The sequence below is a fragment of the Dipodomys merriami genome, unplaced genomic scaffold (genome assembly GCF_024711535.1).
Source record: "Dipodomys merriami isolate MVZ:Mamm:240054 unplaced genomic scaffold, mDipMer1.0.p SCAF_49, whole genome shotgun sequence".
Lineage (NCBI taxonomy): Eukaryota > Metazoa > Chordata > Mammalia > Rodentia > Heteromyidae > Dipodomys > Dipodomys merriami.
Window position 1 is genome coordinate 1,034,881 of NW_027206057.1, and position 15,389 is coordinate 1,050,269.

Below are 15,389 nucleotides of genomic sequence, written 5' to 3' on the forward strand. Positions count from 1 at the left end.
CGCCACTGCAACTACCCGAGCTCTCTTGCCCTGAGCAGCAGTACGCATGTGCAGTAGCATTGCGGCGGCCAGAGCCGGTCTGCGCAGGCGTCCAGTAGGCTCGCGGACTCTTGGGAAGGGGGCGGAGTGGGGGAGCCTTGCGGAGGACGCGCGCGGGGAGCCTCACTGTGCGCCGTCGGTCTTGATTTTGCTGGGTGTGGAGATGCCCGGCGGCGGGGCGGCCCGCGACGACGGCGCTGCGCTCGTCTCCAGCGATCGCTCCACCGCACAGAAGGAGGATCTTAGCAGCAGGGTGAGTGGGAAAAGCCACCGGAAGGCGGAAAGCCGGGGCCTGGCGCGTGGAGCCGGGCCGCACCCCCGCTCGGCCCTGCTGCTTTCCCTTCTCTGGGAAACTAGTTGCGCTGAAGGAGGCTCAGAAGCGTGCCCGGGGTTAGACCCAAGTGGCTTGGGGCCAGCTCTGCTTTTAACCCTTTTTTTTCTTTTTAAACCGCCTGCCTCACCTCATCACCCTCCCACCCCCCGCCACCTAGTAAGCAGGCCCAGCAGCGTCACTGACAGCCGTGTGCGTGTGTGTGTGTGTGTGTGTGTGTGTGTGTGTGTGTGTGTGTGTGTGTGTGTGTGTGTGTGTGTATCTGTCTGTCAGTCAGTCGGTCTGTCTGTGTCTTTTGAAAATAGGTAGATTCTTAGGTTGCCCATTTAGGCCTGTCTCTAATTTAAAAGTAACAGTAAAAGGAGCTTTGAAACCTTCTGATTTAAGGAGTTTTTCTTTATCTCAATAGATTAAAGAACAAAAAATTGTTGTGGATGAACTTTCTAACCTGAAGAAGAATAGGGTAAGTCATTAGAGAAATTCTGAAGTATGTGGGAGGCCTGGTTATTTATATTAAACTGTTAAAGGTATTAGAATTAGATCGTGTATGTCACAATTCAGTAGATTTCAGCACCTTGGTTATTCAATTGGAAAAGTGAAACGTCCTAATTTGGGGGTTCTTTTTTGTTTGTTTTGTATGTCAATACTGGGACAAGAACTCAGGGCTCCAAGCTATCATTTGGCTTTTTTAACCAAGGAAGGCACTCTACAACTTGAATCACATTTTTGTGTTCAGTTGCTTATTATGTAACTAAATCTCTCAGTTGAAGATGTCTTTCCCTACTGTCTACCATTGACATAATCTTTGAAACAAATGTTGCTTATTGTACTTTATTATTTGGTAGCTGTAATTCTAATGATACTATTTAATACTTGATTTTGATGGTTTTGTTTTGAAATAAATGAAAGTGAAGTGAAACTATTCCTTTAAGTGATTTGCATAATATTGATCGAAAAGATTTTCTTTCACCTTGTTCCCAGAATTTAGGTAAACTTTAGTGCTTATTTAGTGATATTTCTATCAATATATTCATAAATAAGCGTGCCTCTGCTTCATGTGTAGCTTTACTGAGAAAACTACATTTTAAAGTTCAGTAAGAGACTGGGAATGTGTCTTGGTAGGTGCTTGCGTAGCATGCTTCTGGGTTCAGTTTCTCAGTACCACATAAATAGAAAAAGCTGGAAGTGGTGCTGTGGCTCAAGTTGTAGAATGCCAGCCTTGAGCAAAAGTAGTTCAGGGACAGTGCCCAAGCCCTGAGTTCAAGCCCCAGGACTACCAATATAAAATAAACTTCAGAAAGAAATTAAAAGGTTCATTAAAACCTTTTTAAATTATCTGGTTAACAAAGTTTAGATATTTATGTTAGATATTTATGTTAGAAGATAAGCAAAATTACTGAGATTTTTTTCCAAAGGGCAAATTGGTGAAGATACCAAAGTTGTATTAACATTTTGGCCTAGTATTTCTATTTATAGTAATTGATACTTAAGGAAGCAATTGTGAATGTGTATAAAAATTTACTTACAAAGTTATTCATCAAAAAATCAGTTTACAATAGTGAAGAATTGGTAATTCTCAAAATGCCTAAAATTTTGAGGTCAGAGTAGGCTCTGTTTATGCAGTAATGTAAAAGAATCTATTAATAAGGAAAATATTCTAAGTACATTGCTCATCTATAAAAGTAAATTACAAGCTTTTAGGTTGATAGACTTTGTGTTTGTGTTCTGTTTCTAGGGCTTGAACTCAGGGCCTAGGCAATGACCCTGAGATTTTTTGCTCAAGGCTCCTGCTCTACCACTTGAGCCAGAGCTCCACTTCTTTTTGGTTATTATAGAGTCTCACAGAATTTACTGCTCTGGCTGGCTTTGAATCTTCAAATCTCAGACACCTGAGTAGCTAGGATTTACAGGCATCAACTACCTGCACCTGGTGGTAGATTTTTTTTTATTGTTTAAAATAATATTATGTGAAGAGGGAAGAATGAGTTTTACCATGGTGCTACCTTGTAGCAGTTTCTGAGAGGTAGAATAATGGTTGATCTTTTTTTATTTCTATGTATTTACTGAACATATTCTGGACATACATTCCAGGAGTCAAGAACTAAGAATAATAGGAGAGTTTTGACATATGCTACTTCTTAGATCAAATCCTGATATTAGCCTAAATTATCTTTTGCAGAAAGTATATAGGCAACAACAAAACAGCAACATATTCTTTCTTGCAGACCGAACAGAAATGCTTTCTGAAAGAAAAAGTAAGTATTATATATGGAATAGGATAGAAAATCTTTCTGTGGAAATTCATAGTTTTACCTCGGTTGAAGTGTATCTGAATGTTTATATATCTGAAATTAGTGCAGTGATTTTCTTCAAGTTCAGACTTTCAAAGATAAGTCTGCTATTAAAAGAATCTGTTAGAGAGCAATAATAATGTGATTAAGAGTTTGACAGAAGTAGGGGGAAAAAGTCATTTCATTTTCTACTTTGTGACAGTGAAATAGATTGAGATCTTGTAAGATTTAAAGATTGTAGGTAAAGAGCTTGGCCAAGTGTCTGCACAGAAGTAAGTACTCAATGAATGGAAATTATCTCTAAACGATTAATTTTGTCAGTCAATTGTAGATTATTATTGACACTAGTAATACATGTACATATTCATATGCTATGATTTTATATATATACTATATTGTCCTATGATTTACTGAGAAAAAGTTCACAAATTTTTGTTTTACTTACATTTTTTTTCTTTCTCCCTTCCACAGATATCTTGGACGAACTAAAAAAAGAATACCAAGAAATAGAAAACTTGGAGAAGACCCAAATCAAGAAATAGTCACCCTCGTTTCACATAACAATGTGTGGCATTTGTTGTTCTGTAAGCTTTTCTGCTGAGCATTTTAGTAAAGATTTGAAAGAAGATTTACTCTATAATCTTAAGCGACGGGGACCCAATAGTGGTAAACAGTTGTTAAAATCTGATGCTGACTACCAGTGTTTATTCTCTGGTCATGTCCTTCACTTGAGAGGCATTTTGACTGTTCAGCCAATGGAAGATGAAAGAGGCAATGTATTCCTGTGGAATGGAGAAGTCTTCAGTGGAATAAAGGTTGAAGCTGAAGAGAATGATACTCAAATTATGTTTAATAAACTTTGTGCTTCTGAGAATGAATCTGATATCTTGTCACTCTTCTCAGAAGTCCAAGGTCCTTGGTCTTTTATATATTATCAAGCCTCTAGTCATTACTTATGGTTTGGTAGGGACTTTTTTGGTCGCCGGAGCTTACTTTGGCATTTTAGCAATATGGGCAAGAATTTCTGCCTCTCTTCAGTTGGCACCCAAACATCTGGAGTAGCAAATCAGTGGCAAGAGGTTCCAGCATCTGGAATTTTCAAAATTGATCTCAAATCTACTGCCATTTCTGGGTGTGTGATTTTAAAATTGTATCCTTGGAAATATATTTCTGAAGAGAATGTTATGGAAAAATATGTTAATAGCCTGACTCAAATTTCAGCAGAGTTACCAACATTTGTATCAGTGGTAGTAAATGAAGCCAGACTCTATCTTGAAAATCCCATTGTCCCCTTAAATATGATGTTACCTGAAGCTGAAGTGGAAATGCAGTGCAAGAACAATTCCAGCATTTCACCTACAAGAGATACACTTAAGGTCTTTCTTACAGATCAACACATGAAAAAAGTAGTTCAACAATTCATTGATGTCTTGAGTATTGCAGTCAAAAGACGTGTCTTGTATTTAGCCAGAGACAAAAATCTGGCACCAAAAGAAGTTTTGCAAACTAGTAATAGGAAAGCAAATGTTGCTGTACTGTTTTCTGGAGGCATTGATTCCATGGTGATTGCAACCCTTGCTGATCGTCATATTCCTATAGATGAGTCAATTGATCTCCTCAATGTGGCTTTTATGACTAAGGAAAAGAACAAACCAACTAGTTTTCATGAAGAAAGGAGTAAAACCAAATATCTCTGTGAAGTACTCTCTGAAGGAGTCTCTAACAATGATGATAGTTCTTACAATGTACCAGATAGGATTACAGGAAGAGCTGGACTAAAGGAACTACAGACTGTTAATCCTTCTCGAATTTGGAATTTTATTGAAATTAATGTTTCTCTGGAAGAACTACAGAAACTGAGAAGAACTCAAATACGTCACTTAGTTCAGCCTTTGGGTACAGTTTTGGATGATAGCATTGGCTGTGCAGTCTGGTTTGCTTCTAGAGGAATTGGTTGGCTAGTGACACAGGATGACGTGAAATCATATCAGAGTAGTGCAAAGGTAGTTTTCTGCTCAAAAGAAATTCCAAGGCGGGCTGGGAAGGTGGCTCAGTGGTAGCGCGCTTGCCTTGCATGCATGAGGCCCTGGGTTCGATTCCTCAGCACCACATAAGCAAAAAGAAAAAAAAGAAATTCCAAGGCCTAATTTTGACCAAAATCTTTTAAAATATAAAATTAGAAATATAGCCTGTTTTAGCTGCATTTAAATTACAATGTATCTGTGACTCCTTAAAAAAACAGCATGTTTTACTGATTTCTGACCTTGGGGTTTTCTCCAAAATACTTTGGATTATAATTTTAACACTTTTGTCTTAATTTTTTTTGCACAAGTTATATATACTTAGTTACATATAGTTGTATAGTTATGTTTTTACATGGATTTTTTTTTAACACTTAACACATTTCTAGGTAATTCTTACTGGAATTGGTGCTGATGAACAACTTGCAGGTTATTCTCGTCATCGTATTCGTTTTCAGACACTGGGTTTGGAAGGACTGAATAAGGAAATAGCAATGGAACTGGGTCGAATTTCTTCTAGGAATCTTGGTCGTGATGATAGAGTTATTGGTGATCATGGCAAAGAAGCAAGGTAATTCTGATTACTTGGGTGCAGATGTTTTAGTAAAAACAGAAGATTACCCGCTAGGTATGATGCACACCTTTCATCTCCACATTGGGGAGGCTGAAGCATGAGGATCAAAAGTTTGAGGCCAGTCTGTACTACATAGCATGGTCAAGGCCAGCTTGGGTTACAAACTGAGACCTATCTGAGGAGAAGACCTTACACATACACCAAGAAAAATCAGGGCCTGGGCTCTGTCCCTGAGCTTTTCTGTGCTCAAGGCTAGCACTCTATCACTTAAGCCACAACACCATTTCTGGCTTTTTCTGAGAGTCCCTTGGACTTTCCTGCCTGGGCTGGCTTTGAACTGTGATCCTCATATCTCAGTCTGCTGAGTAGTTAGAGTTACTGGTGGTGAGCCACCAGCACTTGGCTCAGTATGAGCCACCTTCACTTGGCCCAAAGAGTATAAAAGACTTCAAAGTTCTTGTTTGTTTGTTGTCCCACTTTGAGGATTATTCATGTAAATAATGGGAATAAAAACAATATATTGTCTTTCTAATCACCCAGAAGCAAAGCTGAGATAACAAGTGGAGCAGTTGTTACTCAAAGCTCATTCTTAAAGAAGTGTCTTGTCAGTAATGTTCCAAGGTGATACAATAGCATAATTGTGCTCAAGATGAAAAAAGACTGTAAAACTGAAATAATGTAATTCCAAGAGAAAATTTTATACTGGGGTTAGAACTAAAGGCTTTGTATTTTCTTGTCAGGCACTCTCCAGCTTAAGACACACCTCCAGCCATTTTTGCTCTGGTTAGTTTTAAGATATGGTGTAGCTTTTGCTTCTGTTTTACAATTTCTGCCATACCTGGATGACAGCGGTGCACTACCACATATAAGATTCTTGTTGTTTTTCCTTAAATATTGTCTTGTGAACTTTTTTCTCCAAGATGACCTGGAAATGTAGCCTCACATGTAGCTTAAATGACAGGTGCTCACACCATGTGCAGCTTTGGTTAAGATGTCATGTGAACTTTTTGCCTCATCTCGCAGTTCTCCCAAATCAGCCTTGTAAATAGCTAAGATTACAGGACAACCACCAGCACCAAGCTACGAGATGATATTTAAAAGGGTTTCATTTCATTTCGTTTCTTTAAGTAAGTCACAGCTTTCTCTAGAGTTAGAGAATATGGTTCTGTCTCTATAGACATTTCTGCCTTATATCTATACTTATTTGGTGGTTTCAGTACTAGATTCCCTTCGTCTATCTTTCTCTTATGTGTGTGTACCTTAGTGGCAACACTATAGGGTCCATAAAATTGATGGTGCACACCTGTAAAGGCTGAGATTTTGGGATTGTGGTTCAAAGCCAGCCTAGGCAGGAAAATCCATGAGAATTTTATTTCCAATTAACCAGCAAAAAGCCAAAAATAGAGCTGAAGCTCAAGTAGTAGAGCACCATCTTGGGGAAAAAAACAAAACAAACAAAACAAAAAAGCTCAGGGATGGTGCCCAGATCCTGAGTTCAAAACCCAATATCCACCAAAAAAAAAAAAAAAAAAAATTAAAAACCCCACAAAGCTAGATACTACTTCTGGGGCTAGATCTGAGAGTAGACATGTTCCACAAGATGAGGTGTTTACAGACAGGAAATAGTACTCATTCTAACCGGGCTCTGTCCAAGTCTTAAAATAATTGTGATTCACTCATGGCTTAAAATATAGCCAGCCACTGGTGGATCACACCTGTAATCCTAGCTACTCAGGTGGCTGAGATTTGAGGATCACAGTCCAAAGACAACCCAGCCAGAAAAGCCTTCATGAGACTTATCTCCAATTAATCATTCCAAAGTTGGGTGTGGAGCTGTGGCTTAAAGTAGTAGAGCACTAGCCTTGAGCAAAAGAGCTCAGGGTCAGTGCCCAGGCCCTGAGTTCAAGACTCACAATCAACCAGGAAAAAAAAAAATGAGTACCAATTGCCACAACAGGGTATTGTAGGTGAACCTCATTGCAGTTGTTGGAGCATCATAATACCCTTAATTCCCTCCATCTCTGGAAGTCATTCTTGTCTCTAGTTCAGACCTTTGTCCTTTCCACTAGATCATGGTTGCTGTTACACAATTTTTGTTGTTACATTGCCACTCATGTAAAGTTTTGAGTACTATTGTCATTTTTGTTTTTACTTTTTGTCTGGGATATTTTAGGCAAACACTCTGTTAAGCCATGCTCCTGGTCTTTTTCATTTGTATTTGTTTTTGAGATAGGGTCTGGATAATTTTGTCCAGACTGAATTCAAAGTCAAGATTGTCCTGCCTTTACATCCAAATTACAGGCATATAGTATACCACACCATATTTGGCTCTTCTATTATAATTTTTGAGATTTCACTGTAAATATGTAACTAATATTTTACTAATCTATATATTCTTTTCTCTTTGAAATATTGAAAAAAGAAGTGATAGGGAAAATGAAAGAAATTGAATTTATTATTTCAGCTATGTCAAAAGGAAAGCAGTTAATACCCTCATGAAAATATGTTATACTCAGACAAAAATGTATATGAAGAGTTTTAAAACAGCTAATACAGAATTGTGATATAACAAACACACTTACAGTAGTTAGATCTAAGTAAAGTATTCTTCTATCTTGGCATCCATAGTAACAGTTATTTATTTGGATTAGTCTGTTTGCCTTTGCAGTTTATTTTTTTTTGGGTCTGGTTGTGGGGCCTGAACTCTGGGCCTGGGCGCTGTCCCTCAGCTCTTCAGCTCAAGGCTAGTGCTCTACCACTTGAGCCACAGCACCACTTCCGGCTTTTTTCTTTTTGCTTATGTGGTGCTGAGGAATCGAACCCAGGGCCTCATGCATGGCAAGGCAAGCGCTCTACCACTGAGCCACCTTCCCAGCCCTTTGCAGTTTATTTTTATATGATATCTTTGGTAACAAATGCCTTTATCATTCTCAGCTTTTCTACTTGAGCTAAAATCTATAGGAATGGGAGAAGGAATGATAAGAATATTGTAAAAAGGAAAAAAAATAGAAGACCTAGAATTTTGTGGAGAAAATTAAAAGATGAAAATATTTGATAGAAAGTCATTTTTAAAAAATTAAGACTTTTGTTTTAGCATATCAATTTGTTACTGATTGGACAATTTAAATGTAAAAACAGCCAGGTACCAGTAGCTCATGCCTATAATCCTAGCTACTTGAGAAAGTGAAAATGGGAAGATTGTGATTTGAGGCCCATCTCAGCAGAAGAGTTTATATGACTCCTCAACTGATAGCTGGTCACAATGGTATATGCTTGTCATCCCAAACTAGGCTGAGATTGGGAAGATTATGGTTCCAGGCCAATCCAAACAGAAGAATCAATAAGACCATACATATCCATGGAGGGGGTGGGGTGCAAGGCACAATGGCTTTTACCTATGAACTCAGTGCTGATGGTAGCTTAAAATTAGGTGGATTATCACATAGGGGCACTAAAAGCGGGAAGCAGACTCTATCCTAAAATTAACCATGGAAAGACTGGGCTGGAGGCATGGCTCAATGGTATGTACGAGAGGTTCTGAGTTCAAACTCTAGTACTGCCCCCTCCCCATTTTTATGTGTAATTAAATAATTTTTTTTTGTTGTTCGTGGGGTTGAACAATTTTAATACTGTAAGTTAGTGTTTAGTAAGTTCATGATTATAGACTTTGCTAAACTGTTTTAATGTTCAGTTTTTTGGACCTGATAAGGATTTGATGCAGTTAGATTAATTAAGATCATACTTGTTCCCAAGATACCTTGGAAAACAATTTGAAATTGTTTCTTGATTTACTTATTGAGACTTAATTTGTTTTGCAGCATATGTATTAACCTTTCTATGTTACAAAGAACTTTTTTCATGTGATTCAATTGTGGCCATAAAGTATGTAAATAAGCATAAACAGATTTAATATTTATATAGTGACTACATATCTATTTATTTTACAGATTTCCTTTTCTGGATGAAAATGTTGTCTCCTTCCTAAATGCCCTACCAATTTGGGAAAAGGCAAATTTGACTTTACCCCGTGGGATTGGTGAAAAACTACTTCTACGTCTAGCAGCTGTGGAACTTGGTCTTACAGCCTCTGCTGTTCTGCCAAAGCGGGCCATGCAGTTTGGATCCAGAATTGCAAAAATGGAAAAAAAAAATGAAAAAGCATCTGATAAATGTGGAAGGCTCCATATTTCTTAGAAAGCCTTTCTTTTGAAAGGATATTAAATAATATGATCTCACATTATTGAAATAAAAATAAAGTACTGTCTTATTATTATATAATGTGATGGCAGTATCCTGCTACTTAAGATAATCCCTTTTAAGCCATACTGAAGCTACTTCTGGAGCATTAATCCTACACAGCATAGGATGTAAAAGACCATGTGTTTATATAAAGAGTTGGAATCTGTTTCTAGGACGTAAAGTACTTTGGGCTGGAGACTAATCTGTATTAAAAACTTTTGAAAGAAGCTTTCGTGAGTTTCTGGGTTTTGTAACATGGAGGTTCTAGGAGGCAGCATGCACAGTAGACATAGAAGCTGTCTGCCATTCCACCCTAAAGTACATTGTCCTATGCATCGCCTTCTCCTGGCTTATATCCTGGCTTATATTTAATAGAAAGTCATTTTTAAAAAATTAAGATTGTTGGGGCTGGGAAGGTGGCTCAGTGGTAGAGCGCTTGCTTTGCGTGCATGAGGCCCTGGGTTCAATTCCTCAGCACCACGTAAGCAAAAGAAAAAAAGCCGGGAGTGGCACTGTGGCTCAAGTGGTAGAGTGCTATCCTTGAGCTGAAGAGCTGAGGGACAGCGCCCAGAGTTCAGGCCCCACATCAATTTATAACAAGCCAGCAAATATATTTCCTTGAGTTCTGTAAGCCTTTCTAGAAAATTATCAAAACTGAAGAAGGCTTTTGGAGTCCCCTCCCCCCAATGTGTAGCTTGTTTGTTAGAAGCTACAACTTGTAATTGACATCAGAAGTAGAGGCTGTCTTGTGGGACTAAATCCATAATTTGTGGGATCTTACAGTGGGTAGGTAGAATCAGAATTAAAATTGAATTAAGTTATTGAACACCTGAGTGATAATCTAAGTTGGAGAATTGAATGTACATCTGGTGTCAGAAGTCTTGTGGGAAAGTAGAGAAACTGCTTTTCCCACACTAACTCTCATTATGGTAGTTACCCTCAAAAACTCAATTTTCTGTTATCATTGGGTACCTTGGTTTAGACAGGCCTTGTTTGTAGAACAGGTTTTGAAAAGCTAAACAATTTACAGTTCATATTCCTGAGCAACATGTGGTATTTTTGTCTTAGTAAGTTTGCCTTAGCACATCAGAAACTTAACAACTTGTAAATACTTAATTTCACAAATCTTCACATACTCCTCCATGTCAGGTCTAATACAATTCCTAATAAGCTTCCTCATTTCTGAAATTGACCCAGAGTACCCTTACCATTTCCAGTTGCAACTATCCTAGCCGTTAGCTGGCTACCACCATCTTAGACCAATATTTAAGGATAAGGGACCTATCCCTCGTGAGCTTTAGTTTGGTACCCACACCTCTTGTTCTCTATTGAGTTTTGTTCTGTTAATCAAGATACTTTACTGTCACTTCATCCTTACCTGCTAGTGGTCCCTAACCCTCAAGAGCTACTTCAATTCTTTGCTTAGATAGCTGTTTTTCCTCTACCAGGCTCAGTTTAAAAACTCAGGACTGAGGCCATGGCTGAAGTGATAGAGTACTTGTCTAGCAAGCTCTAAGCTCAGAACTCAATTACCAGTACAAAAAAAGAAATGATTGAATAGTTGCTTTCTTAGGAAGCCATTAGAGCTTCCACTTATCACATTAACAAATATACATGTATGGTTATCTGCTTAACTATAATCTCAAGGGTTAGCATCTCAAGCTTCTAGCACAGTACCTGGCTCATAATTGGTATTCCATAAATGTTCATTGGACAGATGATGAACAAAGGGTTCCAATTTGGAATTCCCTCAAAGCCTGTCTCTCACTTCTGCCATTCTTTTTATTTTAACAGAAACAAGGCCTCAGCATGATGCTGAATTGAGTTCTAGAGCTTAGGGGGTCTCATCAATATGGCAGAAATGTAAGCACTAGCAAATGACCATGAGGCCATTTGTGTATTAAGTGAGACCACAGCTATATAGATGTTCCTCTGGCCTCATCTCCAGTGTGTGCAAGCCCAACCAAAGGGCAAGAGAACCAAGGGCTTTGACCTGCTTCAGAGGAGCAACAGGTGTCCAAGATCAGGCAGACAGTTTTCAGAGGGCAAGCAGACCCAGGAAAGCCATTCAGAATCTTCCTGCAGAATCTCCCTCTCTCTGTGGAGGGCTTGACCAAGTGTCAAGGTCCAGAAAGAAGATATACTTGGACAGTACTACCTCAAGCTTCTGAGGATACTCAGGACATGAAGAATATGACTTCTTTGTAAAGTAGGCTTCTCTCATTTCCTTGTCCTTTCCCATGTCCATAGCAGATGCCACCTGGTTGTAGCCATGGGTGTTGAGCTTGAATTTAGACTCACCAGGTTCTGAGTCTGAAAGTTGTTTAACCTCAGACATGTCCTGTACTCTGTCAGTCTAAAGTCTGTCAGCATAAAGTCTATAAAGTGGGCAAAATACCACCTATCTAGTATCCAATGCCCAGACCAGCAGCCTCTGCATCTTTATAAAAGTTCTCTGACCCCAGGCCAGTTAACAGTAGCAGAAACTCCAGTGGCATCCAACAGTGTATGTTTTAACAAGTCTCAAGTGAATTGATACAGGCTAAATTTTGAGAATCGCTGTATGATGGAGGCCAATTTAATGAAATAAGAAATGTTATAATTTTTTAAATATTTTAAAAATATTTGGGTCCACAGAACCTGAGGGCTGGGCTGGGCATTTAGCTCAGTCATATAGTGCTTGTTGAGAATCTGGGTTGGCTCCTTAGATAGGGAAAATTTTTTTAAGGAAACAAACTGAAGGTTCAGTAGTATTTTTTTTTTTTTTTTTGGTGGTCGTGGGGCTTGAACTCTGGGCCTGAGCACTGTCACTCAGCTCTTCAGCTCAAGGCAAGCACTCTACCACTTGAGCTACAGTGCCACTTCTGGTTTTCTGGTGTTTTATTGGAAATAAGAGTTTCACAGACTTTCCTGCCCGGGCTGGCTTTGAACCACCATCCTCATATCTCAGCCTCCTGAGTAGCTAGGATTACAGGCGGGAGCCACCAGCGCCTGGCTTCAGTAGTATTTTCATTTTTTTAAAGCAGGTCCTTCTCCACTTCATCCTTCATCTTTCTGTCTCTGCCTCTTTCTGTTGGCAGTACTGGGAATTGAACTCAGCACCTTGTGCTTGCTAGACAGCAGACATATCACTACAGCCATGCCTCTTAACCCAAGTCTTCATTCTGTTAACTTAAAAAAAAATAAGATATATACAAAACTAAACAAAAAAATACACAGAACAGTATATGTTTAGTAGTACCTTTCTATATATAAACTCAGTCTTTTTCCTGACATTCTCATGAGTTTCTTAACACTTGACACATTCTGAGACAAACATGTCTACCATCTCATGAGGCAATATAATCTATAGAACCACCCATAAAATAAATCTGGTTCTGTCAGAACTATTTTTTTAAATAAGTTTTTTGTTGTGAAAATACTGTACAGAAGGGTTACAATCACATGAGCAAGGTCATGAGTACATTTCTTATCAAGGATTGTTGCCTCCTCCTTTGATTTTCCCCTACCATACCTTTCTTCCCATATCCACAACTACATTCCCTCCCCTTCCCCACCCCTGCCTAAATTGTAAAGTTCCAGAACTATTTTTATGCAGCAAATAATTGTACTTTTCAATATTTTCTTATATTGGAAAAGCAGAACATGATGGATACTAAAGGTTTTACAATTTTAGTTCAATTCAGATTTCTGCTTTTTCATGATATAATTATTTTAAAAATTGAAAAAAGAAGGTTGACTATGAAAAGATGAACTTTAGAGAGATGAACTTTAGAGATATATCTATTCCTAGGGAAATCTAGCTTCTTTACCACAGTAAATTTTATTATTTGTCTTTTCACTTTTATTTGTTGCAGAAACTTCACCAAGGAACTAGGTTTAATCAGAAATGATAAGGTTGCCCAAAAAAGGAGTACCTAGACTTGATCAAGTTCAAGATGAAGAAACTTATCTGGAAAATTTAGCAATACAGAGAAATGCTTCTGCTTTATTTGAAAAATATGATCGGAGTGAAGTACAAGAATTACTAGCTACGGCACTAGTTAGTTGGTTATCTTCCAAAGAGGATGTTCGCTTCCAACTAGACAGCCCTTGTGGACTAATGAGTCAAATGAATACAGTAGGCTTCTCTACTGCAATTCTACTGACTCCTGTGGATCCTTCTGCCCTCTTAGACTATAGAGAAGTCCATCAGATCATAAGAGAGTTGGCTGTTGGGATTTATTGCTTAAATCAAATACCTTCCATCAGTTTAGAAGCTAATTATGATCAGAGTTCTTCTTGTCATTTGCCTCCTGCCTATTATGATACTAGAATTGGCCAGATTCTAATCCATATTGACTATATGCTGAAAGCACTGTGGCATGGAATATACATGCCCAAAGAGAAAAGAACCAGATTCTCTGAATTGTGGCGGACCATTATGGACATTGATCCAGATGGGAAGCCTCAAACAACTAAAGATGTTTTTGCAGAATTTAGTTCAGCAGGTAAGAGAACTTAAACACTTTTTATTTTCATTACAAGTCACTTTAATATTTAAAGGCAATTTACCTGCAGTTTATATAGCTATCATTTCTTATTATAAATTTCTAAATATTGCCATCATTTCTAAAGATTTTTCATTTCTTAAATTTTTTATTATCTTTAATAAGTTGTATAAGGGAAGTGCCATTTAGCAAAGCAGGTTATAAATACAAGGCTTCTGATCAATTCACCTCTTCAACACTTCACCCCTCCTTTGACCCATCCCTTCCCTTACTTTTCTTAACTTTGTGGTATATACAATAAATTCTTGACTTCATTTTCCCTCCCTTCGTCCATTCATTCCTCTACACCTCTCCCTTTGGCCCCACCACCCTTCTTGAAAGTACCTATTTCTTGGTGCTTATGTTGTAAGAAAACAGGCAGTAAGATGTTGGAGAAGGGGCTGGGAATGTGGCTCAGTGGTAGAGTGCTTGTCTCCCATGCATGAGACCTTGAGTTCGATTCCTCAGCACCATATAAGCAGAAAAGGCCAGAAGTGGCACTGTGGCTTAAGTGGTAGAGCTCTCGCCTTGAACTGAAGAGCTGAGGCCAGGCCAATAGTTCAAGCCCCATGACCAACAAAAAAAAATGTCCCATGGTACCTTTACAGCAAGCTCAGTGGACAGTGGAGAATGGGGTGTGAAATGAGACATTTGTGCCCTGTATACTGCCCATTGCTTTCACTGATCTCATACATCCAATAATTTTCTAAATTGGATTCCATAGTTTGGGGCACAGTTTAAAAAACAAATCTCACTTTTTTATAAATCTGTGTTGGAATTTCATTTGACTAGAGGAGAGAGTTTCATGATAGGTTTTAACAAACTGAGAATGGATGTTCTCCAGTTCTTCAGAAATTAAATATCACTCAGATGGTTACATTCTTGGCAATTCTGAGAACAAAGCCATTGATTTGTATGATGACATATTAATTGGTTATATATAATGTGTTAGACATTCAAAAATATATTTTCACATTTTATATAGTGTTAATACTGTTTATTAATTGACACAAGAAATGAAAAATATTTTTCCTAGTTAGCCAGATTTCTGTTAGCTATATGTTGTTATTGAAGATTTTATTGGTAAATTAGTTGGAAATAACTACTTTTATCTGTATTGGACATATAATTGAGGAGAAAAATATTTAGAGAAAAAAATCCCTTTATTTGTCAGTGTAGAGCTAGTTACTAGAAAAAAAATACCTTGAGGGCTGGGAAGGTGGCTCAGTGGTAGAGCGCTTGCCTTGCATGCATGAGGCCCTGGGTTCGATTCCTCAGCACCACATAAGCAAAAAAAGCCGGAAGTGGTGCTGTGGCTCAAGTGGTAGAGCACTAGCCTTGAGCTGAAGAGCTGAGGGGCAGTGC

At 38.4% G+C, this 15,389-nt stretch overlaps 3 protein-coding genes across 4 annotated transcripts in view; all 3 read left to right on the forward strand.

The window, feature by feature from the left end:
• Positions 1–118: 118 nt before the first annotated feature.
• On the forward strand, positions 119–3,220 carry Asdurf (ASNSD1 upstream open reading frame). Its single transcript, XM_069995631.1, has 4 exons — positions 119–292; positions 780–833; positions 2,550–2,625; positions 3,133–3,220. Exons 1-4 carry the CDS (start codon positions 203–205, stop codon positions 3,201–3,203), a joined length of 291 nt encoding a protein of 96 aa, XP_069851732.1. The 5' UTR covers positions 119–202; the 3' UTR covers positions 3,204–3,220.
• Positions 3,221–3,224: 4 nt separating this feature from the next.
• Asnsd1 (asparagine synthetase domain containing 1) lies at positions 3,225–9,716 on the forward strand. 2 transcript variants are annotated; one of them, XM_069995629.1, is made up of 3 exons: positions 3,225–4,664; positions 5,072–5,253; positions 9,204–9,716. In XM_069995629.1, exons 1-3 carry the CDS (start codon positions 3,225–3,227, stop codon positions 9,448–9,450), a joined length of 1,869 nt encoding a protein of 622 aa, XP_069851730.1. In that variant the 3' UTR covers positions 9,451–9,716. The 2 variants fall into 2 exon arrangements, with proteins under 2 accessions (XP_069851730.1, XP_069851731.1); XM_069995630.1 differs by having other exon boundaries at positions 5,141–5,253.
• Positions 9,717–11,280: 1,564 nt separating this feature from the next.
• Positions 11,281–15,389, forward strand: part of Ankar (ankyrin and armadillo repeat containing) — a 65,866-nt gene continuing 61,757 nt past the window's right edge. Inside the window, exons 1-2 of the mRNA XM_069995839.1 lie at positions 11,281–11,704; positions 13,353–13,985. Coding sequence (XP_069851940.1) covers positions 13,385–13,985 — 601 coding nt within the window. The 5' untranslated portion in view covers positions 11,281–11,704; positions 13,353–13,384. The remainder of the gene's footprint in view (positions 11,705–13,352; positions 13,986–15,389) is intronic.

Excerpts from the sequence above, each read along its gene's own strand:
- Asdurf (XM_069995631.1), top strand. The coding sequence starts at position 203 with ATGCCCGGCGGCGGGGCGGCCCGCGACGACGGCGCTGCGCTCGTCTCC. Across the intron at positions 834-2,549 it reads CTAACCTGAAGAAGAATAGG|AAAGTATATAGGCAACAACA; the intron begins GTAAGTCATTAG and ends TATCTTTTGCAG. Across the intron at positions 2,626-3,132 it reads AATGCTTTCTGAAAGAAAAA|ATATCTTGGACGAACTAAAA; the intron begins GTAAGTATTATA and ends TCCCTTCCACAG.
- Asnsd1 (XM_069995629.1), top strand. The coding sequence starts at position 3,225 with ATGTGTGGCATTTGTTGTTCTGTAAGCTTTTCTGCTGAGCATTTTAGT. Across the intron at positions 4,665-5,071 it reads CATATCAGAGTAGTGCAAAG|GTAATTCTTACTGGAATTGG; the intron begins GTAGTTTTCTGC and ends ACACATTTCTAG. Across the intron at positions 5,254-9,203 it reads GATCATGGCAAAGAAGCAAG|ATTTCCTTTTCTGGATGAAA; the intron begins GTAATTCTGATT and ends TTTATTTTACAG.